At 43.3% G+C, this 16534-nt stretch overlaps 1 protein-coding gene and 1 non-coding gene across 4 annotated transcripts in view; one reads left to right on the top strand and one right to left on the bottom strand.

Annotated features, from left to right (window-relative positions):
- The window catches only part of ETNK1 (ethanolamine kinase 1), a 40149-nt gene extending 31387 nt beyond the window's left edge, over window positions 1-8762 (bottom strand). The window contains exon 1 of one of the 3 annotated variants that reach the window (XM_040967759.1): window positions 8245-8762. In XM_040967759.1, coding sequence (XP_040823693.1) covers window positions 8245-8400 — 156 coding nt within the window. In that variant the 5' untranslated portion in view covers window positions 8401-8762. The remainder of the gene's footprint in view (window positions 1-8244) is intronic. The other 2 variants (XM_040967760.1, XM_040967761.1) reach the window with 2 other exon arrangements.
- Window positions 8763-9447: 685 nt separating this feature from the next.
- Window positions 9448-9555, top strand: LOC121148416. The gene has a single exon (XR_005882554.1). It is a non-coding gene; the product is annotated as a U6 spliceosomal RNA (small nuclear RNA).
- The last annotated feature ends 6979 nt before the right edge of the window (window positions 9556-16534 follow it).

Raw genomic sequence — 16534 nt, 5'->3', positions numbered from 1 at the left:
AGTGCTTTGGCCCATGTACCCATGTACAAGACACAGAAAAAGCTCCTGACTCTGGCTTGGCCCAGCCCCATCATTGCAGCCATTTAGGGTGTGAACCAGTAGACTTCCATAATATTCTCTCTCCATCTGTCTGTGTAACTTGACTTTCAAATAAGTAAATTTTTTTTGAAGATTTATTTATTTTTATTGCAAAGTCAGATATACAGAGAGGAGAAGAAACAGAGAGGAAGATCTTGCGTTCACTGATTCACTTCCCAAGCAGCCGCAATGGCTGGAGCTGAACTGATTCAAAGCCAGGAGCAAGGAGCTCTTCTAGGTCACCCACGTGGGTGCAGGGTCCCAAGGCTTTGGGCCGTCCTCGACTGCTTTCCCAGGTCACAAGGAGGAAGCTAGATGGGAAGTGGAGCTGCAGGGATGAGAACCGGCGCCCAAATGGGATCCCGGCGCATTCAAGGCGAGGACTTTTGCCACTACACCAGCTGCTGGGCCCAGATTTCAGGAAATTTCTATTCCCCAAGTAGGTGGACTTTACAAGCAGTGTGGAGCCCTTTGAACATTTTTAGTTATGTTCATATTTGTATTATAGAAAAGTTACTCTGCAAACAGTGCAGAGTGATTTTTTTCCCCCATAGGAGAGGGAATTAAATTGGCAGAGACGCTGTTACAGTGTTGTAAATAGGAAGTGAACAGGGTCCTAGTTTGGGGGCCCCACGATCCACATGGGAGACCAGAATTAGTTCCTGGCTTCTGCCCAGCCCTACCCTGGCCATTAAAGACATCTGAGGAATGTAGCAACAGATAAAATTCTCTCTCTCTGCAAGTCTGACTTTCAAGTAAATAATCTTCTTTAACAAATTAAAGACAATAACACAGGGTGGGTGTTGAGGCTCAGCACATTACACTGTCACCTGTCATGCCCACATCACATAAGAGTGCTAGTTCTTGGTGAGGATGCTTCCAATCCAGCTTCCATTGAACACATCCTGAGAGGCAGGCTCAAGTGCCTGCGACCTCGTGCGAGACACACTTTGAGTTCTGGCTTTGAGCCTAGTGGCTAGGATGCCTGTCTCCCCACACAGTGCCACCTGTTGGGGTGCAGTGCCCTGTCCCCCAGTCAGTTCTGTGCTGAAGCTGTGCATTAACACACAGTGATCCTCTTCCTGCCAGAGATCTAGTCTGAATTCCTGGCACCACGTGTGGCCCAGGCCCACTGTGGACATTTGGAGAGTGAACCAGTGAATGAGAGAGCTCTCTCCGTCTCGCTCTAATAAATAAATCAAATTTGGAAAGTAAACATTTGGTTTAAAAAAAAAAAACATACAGAATAACTTAATTGGGGTTAGCACTGTGGCACAGCAACGTGAGCTGTGTAGCCTGCGGTGCCAGCATCCCAGATGAGCACTATTTTGAGTTCCAGCTGCTCTACTTTGGATTCTGCTTCCTGCTAATGCACCTAGAAAAACTGGAAAAAAATGGCCCAAGAAGGACCTGAATGGAATTCCAGACTGCTGGCTTCAGGCTGACACACCCCTGCTGCTGTGGCGATATTGCATTAGTAGATGGAAGATTGGTAATTTACTGATTTTTAGAAGAAAATGTACACAAAATCACCTTAAAAGAGAATGATTTGGGCCTGGCAGCGTGGCCTAATGGCTAAAGTCTTGCCTTGAACGCCCCGGGATCCCATATGAATGCCAGTTCTAATCCCGGCAGCTCCACTTCCTATCCAGCTCCCTGCTTGTGGCCCGGGAAAGTTGTCAGGGACACCCAAAGCCTTGGGACCCTGCACCTGCATGGGAGACCTAGAAGAGGTTCCTGGGTCCCGACTTCGGATCGGCGCAGTACCGGCCGTTACGCTCACTTGGGGAGTAAATCATTGGATGGAAGATCTTCCCTTCTGTCTCTCCTCCTTTCTATATATCTGACTTTCCAATAAAAAATAAATTAAAAAAAAGAGAATGACTTGAAATTGGAATTAGACATTTTACTTTTCATTTAACAGTCTTGTATTTCAAATATTTTACATGATTTGCATTTTTACATGATTTACATTTTTATAGCAGAATTAGGCTTAGATTTACTTTCTTTTCTTTAGAATTTAAAACCCACTACCATTTTAACAGTAATTTAACTATGTGATGTTAACATGATCAAATTTTATGCCTGTAGCTATCAAAAAGTATAGTCAACACCATAAAAACACGAAAAATGTTTTTGCAGGCCTATGAAAAAAAGGAATATAAAGCTTTCCCATGTGATTGCACCTACATAAAATGCCTGGGCAAAGTAAAAGGTAATTAACAGGGCCCGGCGCGGTGGCACAGTGGTTAAGGTCCTCGCCTTGCACGCCCGGGATCCCATATGGGCGCCAGTTCTAATCCCAGAGGCCCTGCTTCCCATCCAGCTCCCTGCCTGTGGCCCAGGAAAGCAGTTGAGGACAACCCAGGGCTTTGGGACCCTGCACCCACGTGGGAGACCCGGAAGACGCTCCTGGCTTCGGATCGGCATAGTATCGGCCATTGCGCTCACTTGGGGAGTGAATCATCGGACGGAAGATCTTCCTCTCTGTCTCTCCTCTCTGTATATCTGCCTTTCCAATAAAAATAAAATAAATCTTTAAGAAAAAAAGGTAATTAACAAAAGAACAGTTGTGAACAGAATAGGAATAATAGGAAACAAAGTCCTTCTTGCACTATCCAAAGTTTTATATACATCTCTTTTCTAATAAAACTAAATTATTTCACATTTGTGTGGTCTCTCTTAAAAGAAGAGATGATTATATACCTAGCATATTATTTCTTGTAACACTTAAGAAAAAAGAACTAATTCTAAACATTGTTATGTTCATTAAACAATGAGGTAAGGGGCCAGTGTGGTGGCACAGTTAGCTGATCCTAAGCCTGTGGCACTGGCATTCCACGTGGAGCCATTTGGTGCCCCAGCTTCTCTACTTCTCATCCAGTTCCCTGCTTATGGCCTGGGAAGACAGTAGAGGACAGCTCAAATGCTTGGTCCTCTGGGCCCACACAGGAGATCTGGAGGAAGCTCCTGGCTCCTGGCTTCAGCTCAGCTCAGCACCAGCCACCGTGCTCATGATGGGAGTGTAATAGAGTGGAAGACCCTGTTCAGTCTGTTCTCTGTCAATTCTGCCTTTCGGCAAAAAATAATCTTAAAAGAAAAACAAAACAAAAAAAAAAACACTGCTACTGTGGTTACCACTAGAGGGAGGAAGAGGACCAGGAAGGGATATGGAGATACTCAGCGTTGCTAGAAATTTCTTTCCTTCCCCTATTAAGAATTACGCAGGTATTTATTTCACAATTTGTTTCAAGTATTTTTCTGTGTGTTTGCTATAAACTACAATTTTTAAAAGGATGTTAAAATTTATTGGCAGCCAATCTGGCATATCAGAGAATAAAAAAGTTTTTCAAACTTAAAAATCAAGAAATACTCTGATCCCTTAAGTATAGCAGATGTTCTACTGTATCCCTATCTTTGTCATTCACCAAAAAATAAATAAATAAATGAAAATCACCAAAACAAATAACCAAACCTTAATCTTCCCCTTATCTGTAATCAAAAGGTTTTAAACAGGAAATGCAGTGGGTCATGGCCTTTTATGCCAGCATCCCATATGGACACCGGGCACCAGTTCGGATTTCAGCGGCTGTACTTCCAACCCAGTTTCTGCTAATGTGCCTAGCCCAGAAGTGGAACACTGCCCCAAGTGCCTGGCCCCCGGCACCCAGGTGGGAGGCCCATGGAGAAGCACCTGGGCTCTGGCCTCAGCCTGATCCAGCCCTGGCCACTGCGGATGTTTGGTGTCTCCCTCCTTCTCTTACTCTTTCAAAAAAAAAAAAAAAAGACTTTCACATTCACTTTCTCAATGGCAGGGGCTGGCTAGCCAAAGCCAAGAGTCAGGGGCCAGGAGCTTCCTGCAGGTCTCCCCCACGGACGCAGGGGCCACCTCCACCTTCCCAGGTACACTAGCAGGAAGCTGAATCAGAAGAGGAGCAGCCAGACTCACAGGAAGCAGCGTAGCCAGTTACACACAACACCCACACCCCAAGCCACATCTTAACTGCTGCACCAAACAATCCATTGGGAGAACAGATGGAAGCTGAACCTAATTCATTGATCAAAAATCATACTCAAAATAAACTGTGATCTTTTATATGTTCTAAAATTTCTATCAATTCCCTACACTTCTGGCAATTTACCACATTAATTTATCTGAGATTTTCAGAAGCTTTTCCTTACAGTAAGGAACAAACTCATCTCTCCGAAAACAGAAAAGAGGGGCAGGTGCTGTGGCCCAAGAGGTTAAGCTTCAATTTATTTCTTACAATCACAGCTCGTTAACAGAGTGACAGTTTGAGTTCCAGCCACTCAGCTTCCCATCCAGCTTCATGCTAATGTAACCGGGATGACAGCAGAAGACAGCTCAAGTATCAGCCCTGTTGGAGAGCCAGATGGAGCTGCAGGCTCCCGGCTCCAGCCTGGACCAGCTCTGGCTGCCTTAGACATATAGGGAATAAATCAGCAGATGAAAATCTCTTTGTCTCTACTCCTCCCTGCCACTCTGCCTTTCAAGAAGCTGAAAAATTAAAAAAAAAATTCAAACAAAGAAGAATATCAATTATTAAATTAGAACACTGGAGGTGAACAAAGCAACTGAACAGATCATTCTCTTCATTCAAATCAAAGAACTATATTAAATGTTAAACATCAATAATAAAAGGGGTTATTGCTTTCCTTTTTTTTAAAAATATATATTTATTTTTATTGAAAGGTGGATATACAGAGAGGAGGAGAGACAGAGAGGAAGATCTTCTGTCTGATAGTTCACTCCCCAAGTGAGCGCAACAGCTGGAGCTGAGCCAATCCGAAGCGAAGAGCCAGGAACTTCTGGGTCTCCCACCTGGGTGCAGGGTCCCAAGACTTTGGGCCGTCCTCAACTCCTTTCCCAGGCCCCAAGCAGAGAACTGAATGGGAAGCAGGGCCACCAGAACTAGAACCGTCAACCATATGAGATTCTGGGCATGCAAGGCAAGGACTTTAACCACTACACTATCGCACAGGGCCCAGGTTATTGATTTCTAATAGAATATTTAAGTATTTATATCCAATAGAAAAAAAGAGTAAGGAGATATGAAAACTGTCATGTAGCTACACAACTAACACAAAGATCAGTTTGTAAGATAGTGTATTCAGATGTTAAGCTCAAAATTGAAGACTTCAAAAAATGCTATACAAACACATGCAAAAAGTTGTAGTACAACAGAAAGAACAACATGTGTCTAAGTGTTCTTATATAATCTTTGGATACAAACATTTAAATGTTCATTCCAAAAACATTCTGTGGGCAGCCTTCTATCTCTGGATTCAACCTAAAAAATTTCCCTAAAGTACACTTGTACTAAAAACATTACTATTATTTTTTGTCATGCCCTATAACAATACAGTGTAAAAACAATTTACACGTATTTACACTTTACTGTGTATTTTAAGTAGCCCAGCAATGGTTTAAAGAACAAGGGAGAATGTGTTTAACTTATAAGCAAATACTACGTCATGTCTCAGCATCTGTGTGTTCAGTACTACAGCAGTCCAGAACCAGGCAATGAGAGGAGCTTGACCCGCAATTCTTTTCTTATTTGTTTTCCCCATCAGACTAGGAATTTCAAAGAGAAGGCGTTTGTTCTTTGATTCAGGCATCCACATGTAATGGATGCTCGGCAGCAATAACCACCAGAATAGCATTTTTCCCCCTCATAACAACTCTTTGAAGTAGGACTATCACTGGATTCATTTTACAGCTGAAAACACAGAGGCCTGAGAAGGCCAAGTAACTTGACCAGGAGAACAGGGCAAGCGAAATACGGGACTTGGACTCAAAGCCAAACCTCACATTCTTGACCAAAATAATAAGAGTGTTATTGTAAAACTCAATTCAGCTAAGATCCCACAGAGCAAACAATCTTACTGAGACCCTAGGAAAACCGTAGGTATGCTAGATCTATTCTATCCAGGACTAACTAGGGTCTTATTATCTGAAGTAGTAAGACTTTGACATCACCTTACAATAGGTCTCAAGTTATGGGAAAATGTGCAGAGTGACAAATTAATCACAAAACAAGATTATTCATCTTTGTGCAAAAACCCTAAGAGAATATACTGGACTATCTAAGCCACTAATTCATTAGCTTTTTTCAGAATGCAAAGCAATTCTCAGAGGTCCTTGAAAATTATTCTGTTGAACCAAAACGTAGTCCCCCTACACACAATTAACTACCCAAGGAAATGCAGACAGCTCCAAAAGTTAGATCTTGAAATAAGTTAGCAAGAGAGCTATTGAGTTGAGAGCTGAATAAACCATCAGTTCAGCCAGATTGTTCCAAAAGCTTTACTTGCAAGGGGAGGAGATGCATTTCCAGCTAATCACACTTGGGGCCAAGTCAGTGGGAGCGTTTACCTGACTCATATCACACACTGAGTCTTTAACGTTGCCACGCAGATGCCAAGATTCAGGTACAAGTAGGTACTTTCCAATCACCAGTCTGATGGTGCTGTATTTTGTCCATTTTTATCTTTACCCTGGCTTTACTTCACTGAGTCTCAACTAAAAAAGCTAGTACCTACCTAATATGACTGTTTGGGCAACGACATGATTTTAAAAATCCAGGAAGATTATAATCCGCACCGCCAACCCCACAGTGCCCTATGGGAGCCATTCCAGCCATTCCAGACAAACACATCAAAGCAAATTTCAAAGTTCAAGTTTTAAAGTCATGGCCTAGAAAGTAACATGATTTGCCAGCAGTTGAGCGTACCAGGAAGTAGCACTGCCTGTAATTAATCAGATATATCTAATTTACAACCGACTGAAAGAAACGAAATCGCTTTAGGACCTTCCATACAAATAAGTTAATAAATAATAAACTAAAAAAGTAAGAAGTTTCAATCTGAAAGGCATTTCCTCAACTAGAGGGGGTTAGGTTTCCTTCCTTGCGCGGCGAACCATTTTGGATTCACTCTTTTCTACATACCAGGCTAACAAACACTTCCTTTACATTTCTAATTTTTTTCCGCTCTCAACACGTACGCTTCCTTTTTATCAGCTTGGAAATCTCTGGGCGGCAGGAAACCGAAAGTCACACTCCTGAAAGCTCTAGGCCTCGGGCACTCTGATGTTTTATTCATCTCCGTAGAGGCAGCCTGCTAGTTCAGCCAAGACTTCAATCCAGAAACGTGGTGGAGTGCTTCACCCATCACAGCGAGGCTGATCACTTGGCTAATGCAGACGAAGGTCCGTTCACGACTGCTCATTGTCACAAACAGAACCCCCAAATACCCCAGACTCTAAAATCTCTAACTTTGATTGTTCTTCTCAAAGGAAAAAGGAAACTCATTTTTGTAAGTCGTTCCTAAAACTATACCCTGTACGTAATATTTTAACACTCCAAAGACACTCAATTATTGCATTCTTAAGGCTTTTTTTTCCCTTCATTCCCTCCCCGCTTTTTGGGGTCTATCTAAAATACACAGCGGTTCAGGAAAAGGAAATATTCCCAAGCCTCAGATACGTGTGACACCAGATACTCATTGGCCAGAAGAGAAAGCTTGAACAGTTCCGAAGAATGGAGTCAAGCGTTCCCTGAGGAACTGCATCTAGCAAGGCATGGCCGTGGTCAGCAACGCACGGTCATGGTCAGTCCTCTAGATTCAAGTACACTTCTCCAGTCGCAACATGGGGGGGGGGGGGGGGGAGGGAACCCACATCGCAGGGCGAGGCATCAATGGGACTGACGCCGGAGGGGAGGGAGGAGAAAGGGAAAGCTCAGAGAGGATTAATTACTGCATTATTTATGGAAGGCCCGTGCAAGGGCAGCCGCAAGGGGTGGATTTTGCAGTTTTGTACCGACTAGCCGTGGGAGGAGGGGCGACTATCAACAGGAATCTTGCCCGTGAGGCAAGGGGTGCGTCACCCACGCAGCCGCTTCCAGAAAGAAAGAGAGAGAGAGAGAGAAAGTGCCCCTCCCCGCCCCCACCCGGAGACGATCTCCCAAGGCAACTGCGAGGCCAAGGGGGAGTGACCTTCCCGGGGCCGTTGCACGAAATTCGGGGTCACTTCCCAAGAGGCTGAGGGGGGAGTGGGGGGATCCCGGGCACTTGGGCAGCGGGGGGACGCCGAGGCCGCGGCCGAGAGGCCCGAGGGGCGTCGGGCCGCGGTGTGGGCGTTACCTGCAGGGTCACCTCCTGGGGGTCCCAGTGCGGCCGCAGGTGCTGCAGGAGGCTCAGGGCCCCTTCCCGGCAGCGCTGCTCCTCCTGGTCCGCCACCGTGACGTTCAGCTTGGGCACCTCCGGGGAGCCGGGGGGGACGTGGATGTAATTGGCCATGGCCCAGGCGACGGCGGAGACGACCACGACGACGACGGCGACGGCGACCACGAGAACGGCGGGCGCCGACAGGCTGCTGGGTCCTTCCGTCCCGGGGCGCCCTCGCGGGAGGGCTGGGGGGCACTCGGCGGGGCGGGACGGGCGAGCGAAGGGGTGAAGAGCGAACGGATGCAGGCGGCAGCGTCGCCGACCTGGCTCTGGACAGCAAGCAGCTTCAACTGAACCGGAGCCGCTCACGGGGGAAAATTCCTCTCGCCGGGGCTCGACCGCGGGCGGCCGCACAGGACGCCGGGACTGGGCTGACGCTGGCGTCACGCCGGGGCGGGGCCTCGGCCTGCGTCAGGGCGCCGCGGCTGGGTTTCCAGTTCTTTCGGCACAATGGGGCCGGTCGATGGGGTGTGGGGTCTCTGACGGTGGTTGTGAGGGGGCGGGGGAATGCTGGGGAACCACCCCGTCAGCTCCGTGAGAACTCCCACCCGAGTCCTCCCGACCCCTGCGGAGCCCTGAAGGTTCCCATGACGGTGGGCTTTTTGTGCTGGGGGAGCTGAGTTTGGGAAGCGAATCCTGAGGAAACCCGAGGGTCCAACCCCTGTCCTTGGGCCTTGAGCGTAGGCCACCTGCTGGCTCCGAGGCCCTGGAGAAACCCGAGTTCCGCCTGCAACTAGATTCCCATTCGTGGGAATAAGGCGGTATCTAAAAAGAACCGTTTTTACAGGGCCACCAGTTTGACCATACGGAAGAAGTAGGGCCAGGAAGAACTTGCTAGAGTCCACGATGACAGGGAAGGAACAGGAAGCAGTATGAGGGTCAGTGCCAATGTGTGTGTGTGTGAGAGAGAGAGCGAGCCAGAGAGATCTTGGACTTAATATCTTAGGGCAGCTTATTTCTCCTTTTAAGGGAGTTTTAGGAACTAGGTGACCATCCCCACGTTCTGTTTTGAAGGGAAATTGGTTAGTGTTTGGCCTCTGACTCCTTGTCCCTGCGGCATCCCGAACATTGTCAGTACACTTGTTACTATTAAAAAAAAAAAAAAAAAAAAAAAAACTGGTGCTCGCTCCAGCAGCATTTTAGACTAAAATTGGAACAATACAGAGAAGATTAGTATGGCCCCTGTGCAAGGATGATGCACAAAAATTTACTGGACTCGGCCTCTTAACATTCAGGATTATTCACTTCATCACCATAAATTTACATTCTGATTGTTAAGAGAGAAACTTCATAAAAATAAATACTTGGGGCCCGGCAGCGTGGCCTAGCTGCTAAAGTCCTTGCCTTGCACGCACTAGGATCCCATATGGGCGCCTGTTCTAGTCCCGGCAGCTCTGCTTCCCATCCAGCTCCCTGCTTGTGGCCTGGGAAAGCAGTTGAGGACGGCCCAAAGCCTTGGGACCCTGCACCCGCGTGGGAGACCTGGAGGAAATTCCTGGTTCCTGGCTTCGGATCTGCGCAGCACCAGCCTTTGTGCTCACTTGGGAAGTGAACTGTCAGTTTTTCTTCTCTGTCTCTCTTCTCTGCATACCTGACTTTGCAATAAAAATAAATAAACTTTTAAAATAAACAAATACTTGATAAAATAGTAATAAATTTCCTCAGCTAAAGCAAAGCAAAAAAAAAAACAAAAAAATTACAATAGGGTCAAAAAGTTGACTGTTTTCCGAATTAGAAAATCTTGTACTGCGAGAAGGTAGATGATGCCTTCCAATCTGATAACATCTCATGTTTTTGTATGAATTGTATGCATTTTTTGGTTAAACACTTCACATGTTAAAATGTAGAACTGGGGCCAGCGGTGCACACTTCTGTGACTCTGGCATACCATAGCAGGGCACAGGTTTGAATCCCTGCTGCTCCACTTCTGATCCAGCTCCCAGCTGATGCTCCTGGGAAAGCAGCAAAAGACTGCCCGAGTGCTTGGGTACACATGCAGGGAATTTTTTTCTCCTGACTCCCTCCCTGCCTCAACCCCACCACTGAGGCCATTCGGTTTTAAACAAAAGTTTTAAACAAAACAAATCTTACAAGAATTTTAAAACTATGCAAGTGTGTGATTGTAGAATGATTTAATGGAAACTATGAAAAGTTATTTGGAGAAATAGACTAGTTTGAGATTTTCAAAAGTGACCCATGAACAATTAGGAAAAAAAAAAGTAGGTGTTTAATAATGAAAAAAAATTGCACAGGATCAGTCTTGTGGTATGATAGATGCCCACACCCCATATCCAAATGCTAGTTTGAGTCCCAGCTGTAATAAACCTGAAAAGTGAGTGGAGGATGGTCCAAGTATTTACGAACCCCCAAAATCCAGATGGGACATCTGACTCCTGATATTGACCTGGCCAAATTCTGGTAGTGAGTTCAAATTTCCCGCCTTTGGCATACACCTGACCTGGTTGTGATCACTTATGGAATAAAGTATTTTCCTGTTCAGGCAAATCAGAGTCCTTTCTCCAACTCTGCCTCTTTTGAAGTGTAAGAAACACCAGTTTTTATCAACTTGTTCTATAGATTTAGTGCAAATCCCATCAAAATTCATACAAGTTATTTTGTATGTATCAACAGATTGTAAACTTTTCATACTGAATCAAGAAAATAGCCAACACAATATTGAAGAATAAAGTAGGTAAATGGACAGTACCCTACTTCAAGACGTAACTGTGGTACTACAGTGTTCAAGGCGTCATGGCATTGTCAAATGAATAAATGGGTAGAACACAGTCCAGAAGTGGATCCATATAAGTATAGTAAACCGATATTTGACAAAGGAACAAAAATCCAATGGAAAATGGATATCATTTGCAATAAATGGTGCTCTAACAATGACATATGCAGGGCAAACAACAAGAATGCAGACATTGACTGTAAACTCTTCACTAAAAACCAAGGTGTGATACAACAAACACCTAAAATTTAAAAAAGAACAGAACTATAAAACAAATGAGAACATAATGGAAAAAAAAAAAGCCACCTTGGAGACTTTTAGATGGGCAAAGACGGAAGTAACACTTGAAAAAAAATTCATGGAAGAAAAATTGATAAGTTACACTTCATTAAATCCATATTTGTTGTGCAAAGGATCATTAATAGAAGACAAGCCACCAGACTACGAGGAGATATTTTTGCAAAACATACCCCATAGAAGACATATTCCCAAATTTGGAAAAAAAAAAAAAGGCTATTAGAATTCAATAATAGAAAGAGAAACCCAATTTGAAAATCGGTGTGTGTCAGGGGGAAATCAGCAAAAATTCTTTAAGGAGATGTTCAAATGGCAATGATGTGTGTGAAAACAAGCTAAATCTCACATGTCATTACAGAGAACAACTTTAAGTGAGTTACTGCTACAAATCTATGAGAAAGTTATCCAAAAAGCTAGTGAAGATGTGCAGAAACACTCATTTCTCACTGATGGAATGCAAAATGGTGTACGTCAGTGTGGCACATGCTTATGAAGTTACACATCGTCTTAGCATGCAACCCATCACTAGGGTTCCTTGGTGTTTACCCAAGCAAGCTGACAACATATGTCAACACCGACACCTGTGCGCAACTGTTTGTAACTTCTTATTTCATAATTGTGAAAAGTTATATGCCGATTGACTTCTATGGCTCCTGTGGTCGGGCTTACCTCTATTCCTCTTCCAGCCATCAATTTATGTCTCAAAGGGTTTCTGCCTGTTGGTTTCTCACCATGTATCTTCCTGCCATTCAAATCTTTCTCAAAAGTTGTTGGATGCAGAGTGTGCTTTCCATTGCTTGTCTTTTTTCTTTTTTCAAGAAGATTCATTTATTTTTATTAGCAAGACAGATCTACAGAGAGAAAGAAAGAATGAGAGAAACCTCTTTTATCCGCTGGATCACTCCCCAAATGGTCGGAATGACTGGAGCTGAGCCAATCTGAAGCCAGGAGCCAGGAGCTTGCTCCAGGTCTCCCACACGGGTGCAGGTCTCAAGGCTATGGGCCATCCTCCACTGCTATCTCAAGCCATAAGCAGAGAGCTGGATTGGAAGTGGAGCAGCCAAGACATGAATCGGCACCCAACATGGAATTCCTGCACTTGCCAGGGGAAAATTAGGTAGGTGAGCCACCAGGTTAGAGCCTGCATTTGGGTATCTTAAAACAACAACTGTTCTTCTTGCTTTTGGCTGCTTGCCTTGTAGGTTATCTTGGAAATCAGTGTTTACTTTTCAGAGTCTCTCTTGTTCTAGTACAAGAACAGCCTCAGGATAGCAGAGTCAAAATGTATCTTGTCTACTAACAAATTTCAGCCTTGACTATTACCTAGAACAAAAAAAGATCTTCTATAAATAAACACTTAGACTTAACTCATGAGCTCTGGAAACTATGTTAACCTCATATAAGAATAGCTCTCAGCTAGCAGTTGTGTTTGTTGATCACCACAGAGTAGTCTGATTAACGTTAAACTCTTCTGCCTCACCACATTCTTGGCCTCTGGCCAGGCCATTAGTTATCTATGTGTTTGGAACAAATCATGACTACAGATTAGAATATCAGTAAAATTGCCCAGCAAACATGTCTAGAGGTTGTAAGATGGCTATGTAGATAAAACACAATTGTGAAGCATCCAACATGGTAGAGTCCTCTTCCTTTACTCTGCTTGAGGGGTAAGATCAAATAGCTAGGAGTTTCTGCCTCTCATGTTCATTTCTGGAAGTCTCATTCATTCTTCCCAGCTTAACTTCCAGAAATCCTTATCATGGAGATTATCTGGATTTTTCCTAGTCCAAATGTCCTAGTCTTTCTTATACATCTGTTAAGACACCCAAACAATTCTGCCTTGTGACACCCACACTGTGGATTTAGGTCATAATGATTATGCCACACACTAAAGATCAGAAGAGCGGTTCATGACTTGTTGTATAATAAGCATTTTGTATGAGGGAATGAAGGGATTGCTGAGTATAAATCCAAAGGCACTGGTCATGAATGTTTTAATTACCACACAGTTAGATTTCGTTACCAGGGGAAAATCATAAAGAATTTGCAAAAGAAATTTCTGTAAAACAGGATTACATATGCATGTCTAACAGTTAGATCACCCACCAAAATGGAAAACATAGTTAAAATGAAACCACATTTGTACACCTAACAGAGTCAGAGTTAGCTAATGTGATTGTGGAGTGAACTGGAAATGCAGGAATTCAAGCAGACATTCAAGGACAGACTTGCTCTGCTCGTCCCTGAAAAAAAAAAAAAAAAGAAAGAAAGAAAAAGAAAAGAATTCCTTAAGTGTTTAGGTATCAGAGAGGCTACCTGTTCTGCACTTGGTAACTTTAAGATAGCCAAAGGGAGCAGTCATCTAAAAACCTGCTGCAATAACCTCATTAAACATCTAAGAAAAGCAGCAGCATCTAAATGTGTGCTCAGACACAAGACCTCATAAACACTAACAACACATAGCTTGTCCCCGGCACTTGTTCTATCCTGCCTCTTTCACATTCCTAGAACCAGACAACTCTTCCACACATTACATTTCATACCTTCTGATTTTCCTTTCTGTAGTTTCCAAGTGTAAAGACAGTGTATTACATATTACAAATTAACAACAAAAATGAATTTGCCTATGAAGAAACGTATCAAACTGTTCCTCTCATAACCTAAAATCTGGGAGGGTTAAAAACTTTTTGAAAGCCATTATGTGTGCAATGAATGGAGTTGCACCTTACCAAAGTCAGATCCTGTTTTCAAGCCATTAGTGGTGAAGCTGGCTCAGGAATAAACAGTGTAAAGTGTGAACCTAAAAGATATTAATATGTAATAAAGGTAATAATTTAAATCAGTTGGGATATTACTTTTTACATAATGTGTAAAGTTGCTTTAATGGTCCTTATTGGTAGTTTGGTAGTAGTAATGAAAAGCTCACAAGAGCTCATCAATAAATGATGAGAGTAATAGCTACATGTTTGAGTGATAAATAAATCACTGTACAGGTTTAAAGATTCCAGACATCTAATTTTCTTGACTTTTCTTCAGACTTAGCTAATGATTGGCATTTAGTGGGCCTCTTATAATTATTTGTCGGGGTAGGAGTTTGGACTGGTACTTAGGCCTTTGGTTAGGGGGCCCTCCTCTCCATGGGCGAGCTTGGCTCTTGATGATGTGGTAGTGAGGCTGTAATGGAGGAATCCCAGCACCTACGTAAGAGACTAGCATTCAGCTCCTGGCTTCCACAGCCCACTCCAACCCCTGCCATTTGGGGGCATTTAAGGAGTGAACCAGCTGATGAAAACACACTCTCTATCTTCTCAGATTGAAATAGATAGTTGCAAAGTAAAATGCATGATAGGTTACATGTATTCTGTATTTCAGTTTAAAACAGTTTTTCTGCACCCCAAAAGTGTATCAACTTGGATAGTTCACTACCATTCCAGCTTTTCTTCAAATGTATCTAACCATTTTAACACCAATTCCTAAGTAAAACGTTCAGTATCTCCATTTCTACACCTATTTGTTCCTTTACAATGAGTCATTGAAAAGTATTTTTTTATATTTTAAAGAAAGGATTACGGAGTGATTATGTGTGCACAAAAAGGCTAATGCCAGCTACTGAAGTGTTAACAGCATGTGAAAAATGTAGACATAAGCTCCACTTTCTTGAGCTTTAAATTCTACTAAGCCTTGTTCCAAAAGTTTTAATACTTCCTTCATTTCTGAAACTAGAGAGACAATGAAAAGGAATAATAGGATTTAAGCTTTTTGCAGTTTGGCAAACCTGCTGTAGAATTTGAGCAATTTGTTTCAGCTCTCTTTACTGCAGTTTCCTCATCTGCAAAAGAGAGACATACAGAGATTTAAACCCAGGAGTGTGAAGTCTTGCATAATGCCTGGTGCTAGCCAAGGCTCAGATATGCTTGGAGGCCTTATTGTTTCATTTTTTTTTTTAAATCCAGATTAAAGGAAATAGCTTGTAATAAATAAATATTACTAAATGAGATGTATTATTATTACATAGTAGAAGAAGGTAAAAGACAAAGATTTAAAAAAAAAAGAAAAAAGAAGGTAAGAGCCATTCTTAACCCAATCTAGGGGAATTATCTGAAATATTTAAACATTAAGTTAATAAAAGAAGTCTAGTTCCTTTAGTTTGGGAAGGTGTTTAGCACAGCACGCCAAACTGCTGCTTGGGATACACACATTCCCTATGCCAGTGTCTCATTCAAGCCCTGGCTTCTTGGCTTTCACTCCAGTTTCCTGCTAATACCTATCACTGGAGGCGCTGATGATGGCCTGAATACCTGGCCACCCATGTGAGAGACCCAAGTGGAGCTCCAGGTTTCTGACGTCAGCCTTGATCCAGACCTCTTTGGTAGGCATTTGGGCACCAGCTGATGGAAGGTCTTTTTCTATCTGTGTGTTTGTATCTCTCTCTGTCTCTACCTTTTAAATAAAATTAAAATGAACTAAAAAAAAAACGTTCTTAAGCCAGGACCATATTGTAGTTCTGGGGTCTGCCGAACCTAAGGATGCTTCTCTCTTCTTGCCTTGGTGTAAGATTATCAGAGGTCAAAGGTGGTATAAGATTATGACAGGCCGCAGGATAAGATTCTGGGTGAAGGGCAAAGGGAGTCTCTAGACCTACTTTCTCTGGTCCTTTGTAACCTATGAAGTTGGCTCACGTTACTCTCCTTTTCTCCCTATTGTATATTTTAAAGCTGCTGTAACATGACCTGGAAAGAGCATAATGGCAAGGAACGGAGAGGGACACAGTGACTCGGCAACTCGGCGAGCGTGTCTGCAAGTCACCTAAAGCCAGAGTAGAGAGCAGGCTGCTGCGCATTTGAAAATTTATAAATACAAAAACCCTAGAGATGGCTGGAGAGAAAAGTGAAATACGATTTTTTTAAAAAATGAAGATGGGCAGAATGCAAGCCTTCCTAATCCTAGACCAGAAAGACAAACCAGGATGCCTAGGTAACTACTGCCTGGGTGATTGCCAAGCAATCCAGTAATAACCCTTCACAGGAGCTTAAAGTATAGTGTGGCAAAACCCTCATGGCTTTCAAAGAGCAAAGCCCACTGCACTAATTAATTAACTTTTCCGATAATGTTTGGCCATTAGCGATAATGAGGAAACACTGGATTTGTTCTCTCTGGACTTTGGTAAGATGTAATTCT

This window comes from Ochotona curzoniae, unplaced genomic scaffold, assembly GCF_017591425.1.
Source record: "Ochotona curzoniae isolate NIBS_2020 unplaced genomic scaffold, NIBS_Ocur_1.0 contig_1482, whole genome shotgun sequence".
In the NCBI taxonomy this organism is placed as follows: Eukaryota; Metazoa; Chordata; class Mammalia; order Lagomorpha; family Ochotonidae; genus Ochotona; species Ochotona curzoniae.
Note: the sequence above shows the minus strand (reverse complement) of the source record. Positions and strands in the feature narration are given on the sequence as shown.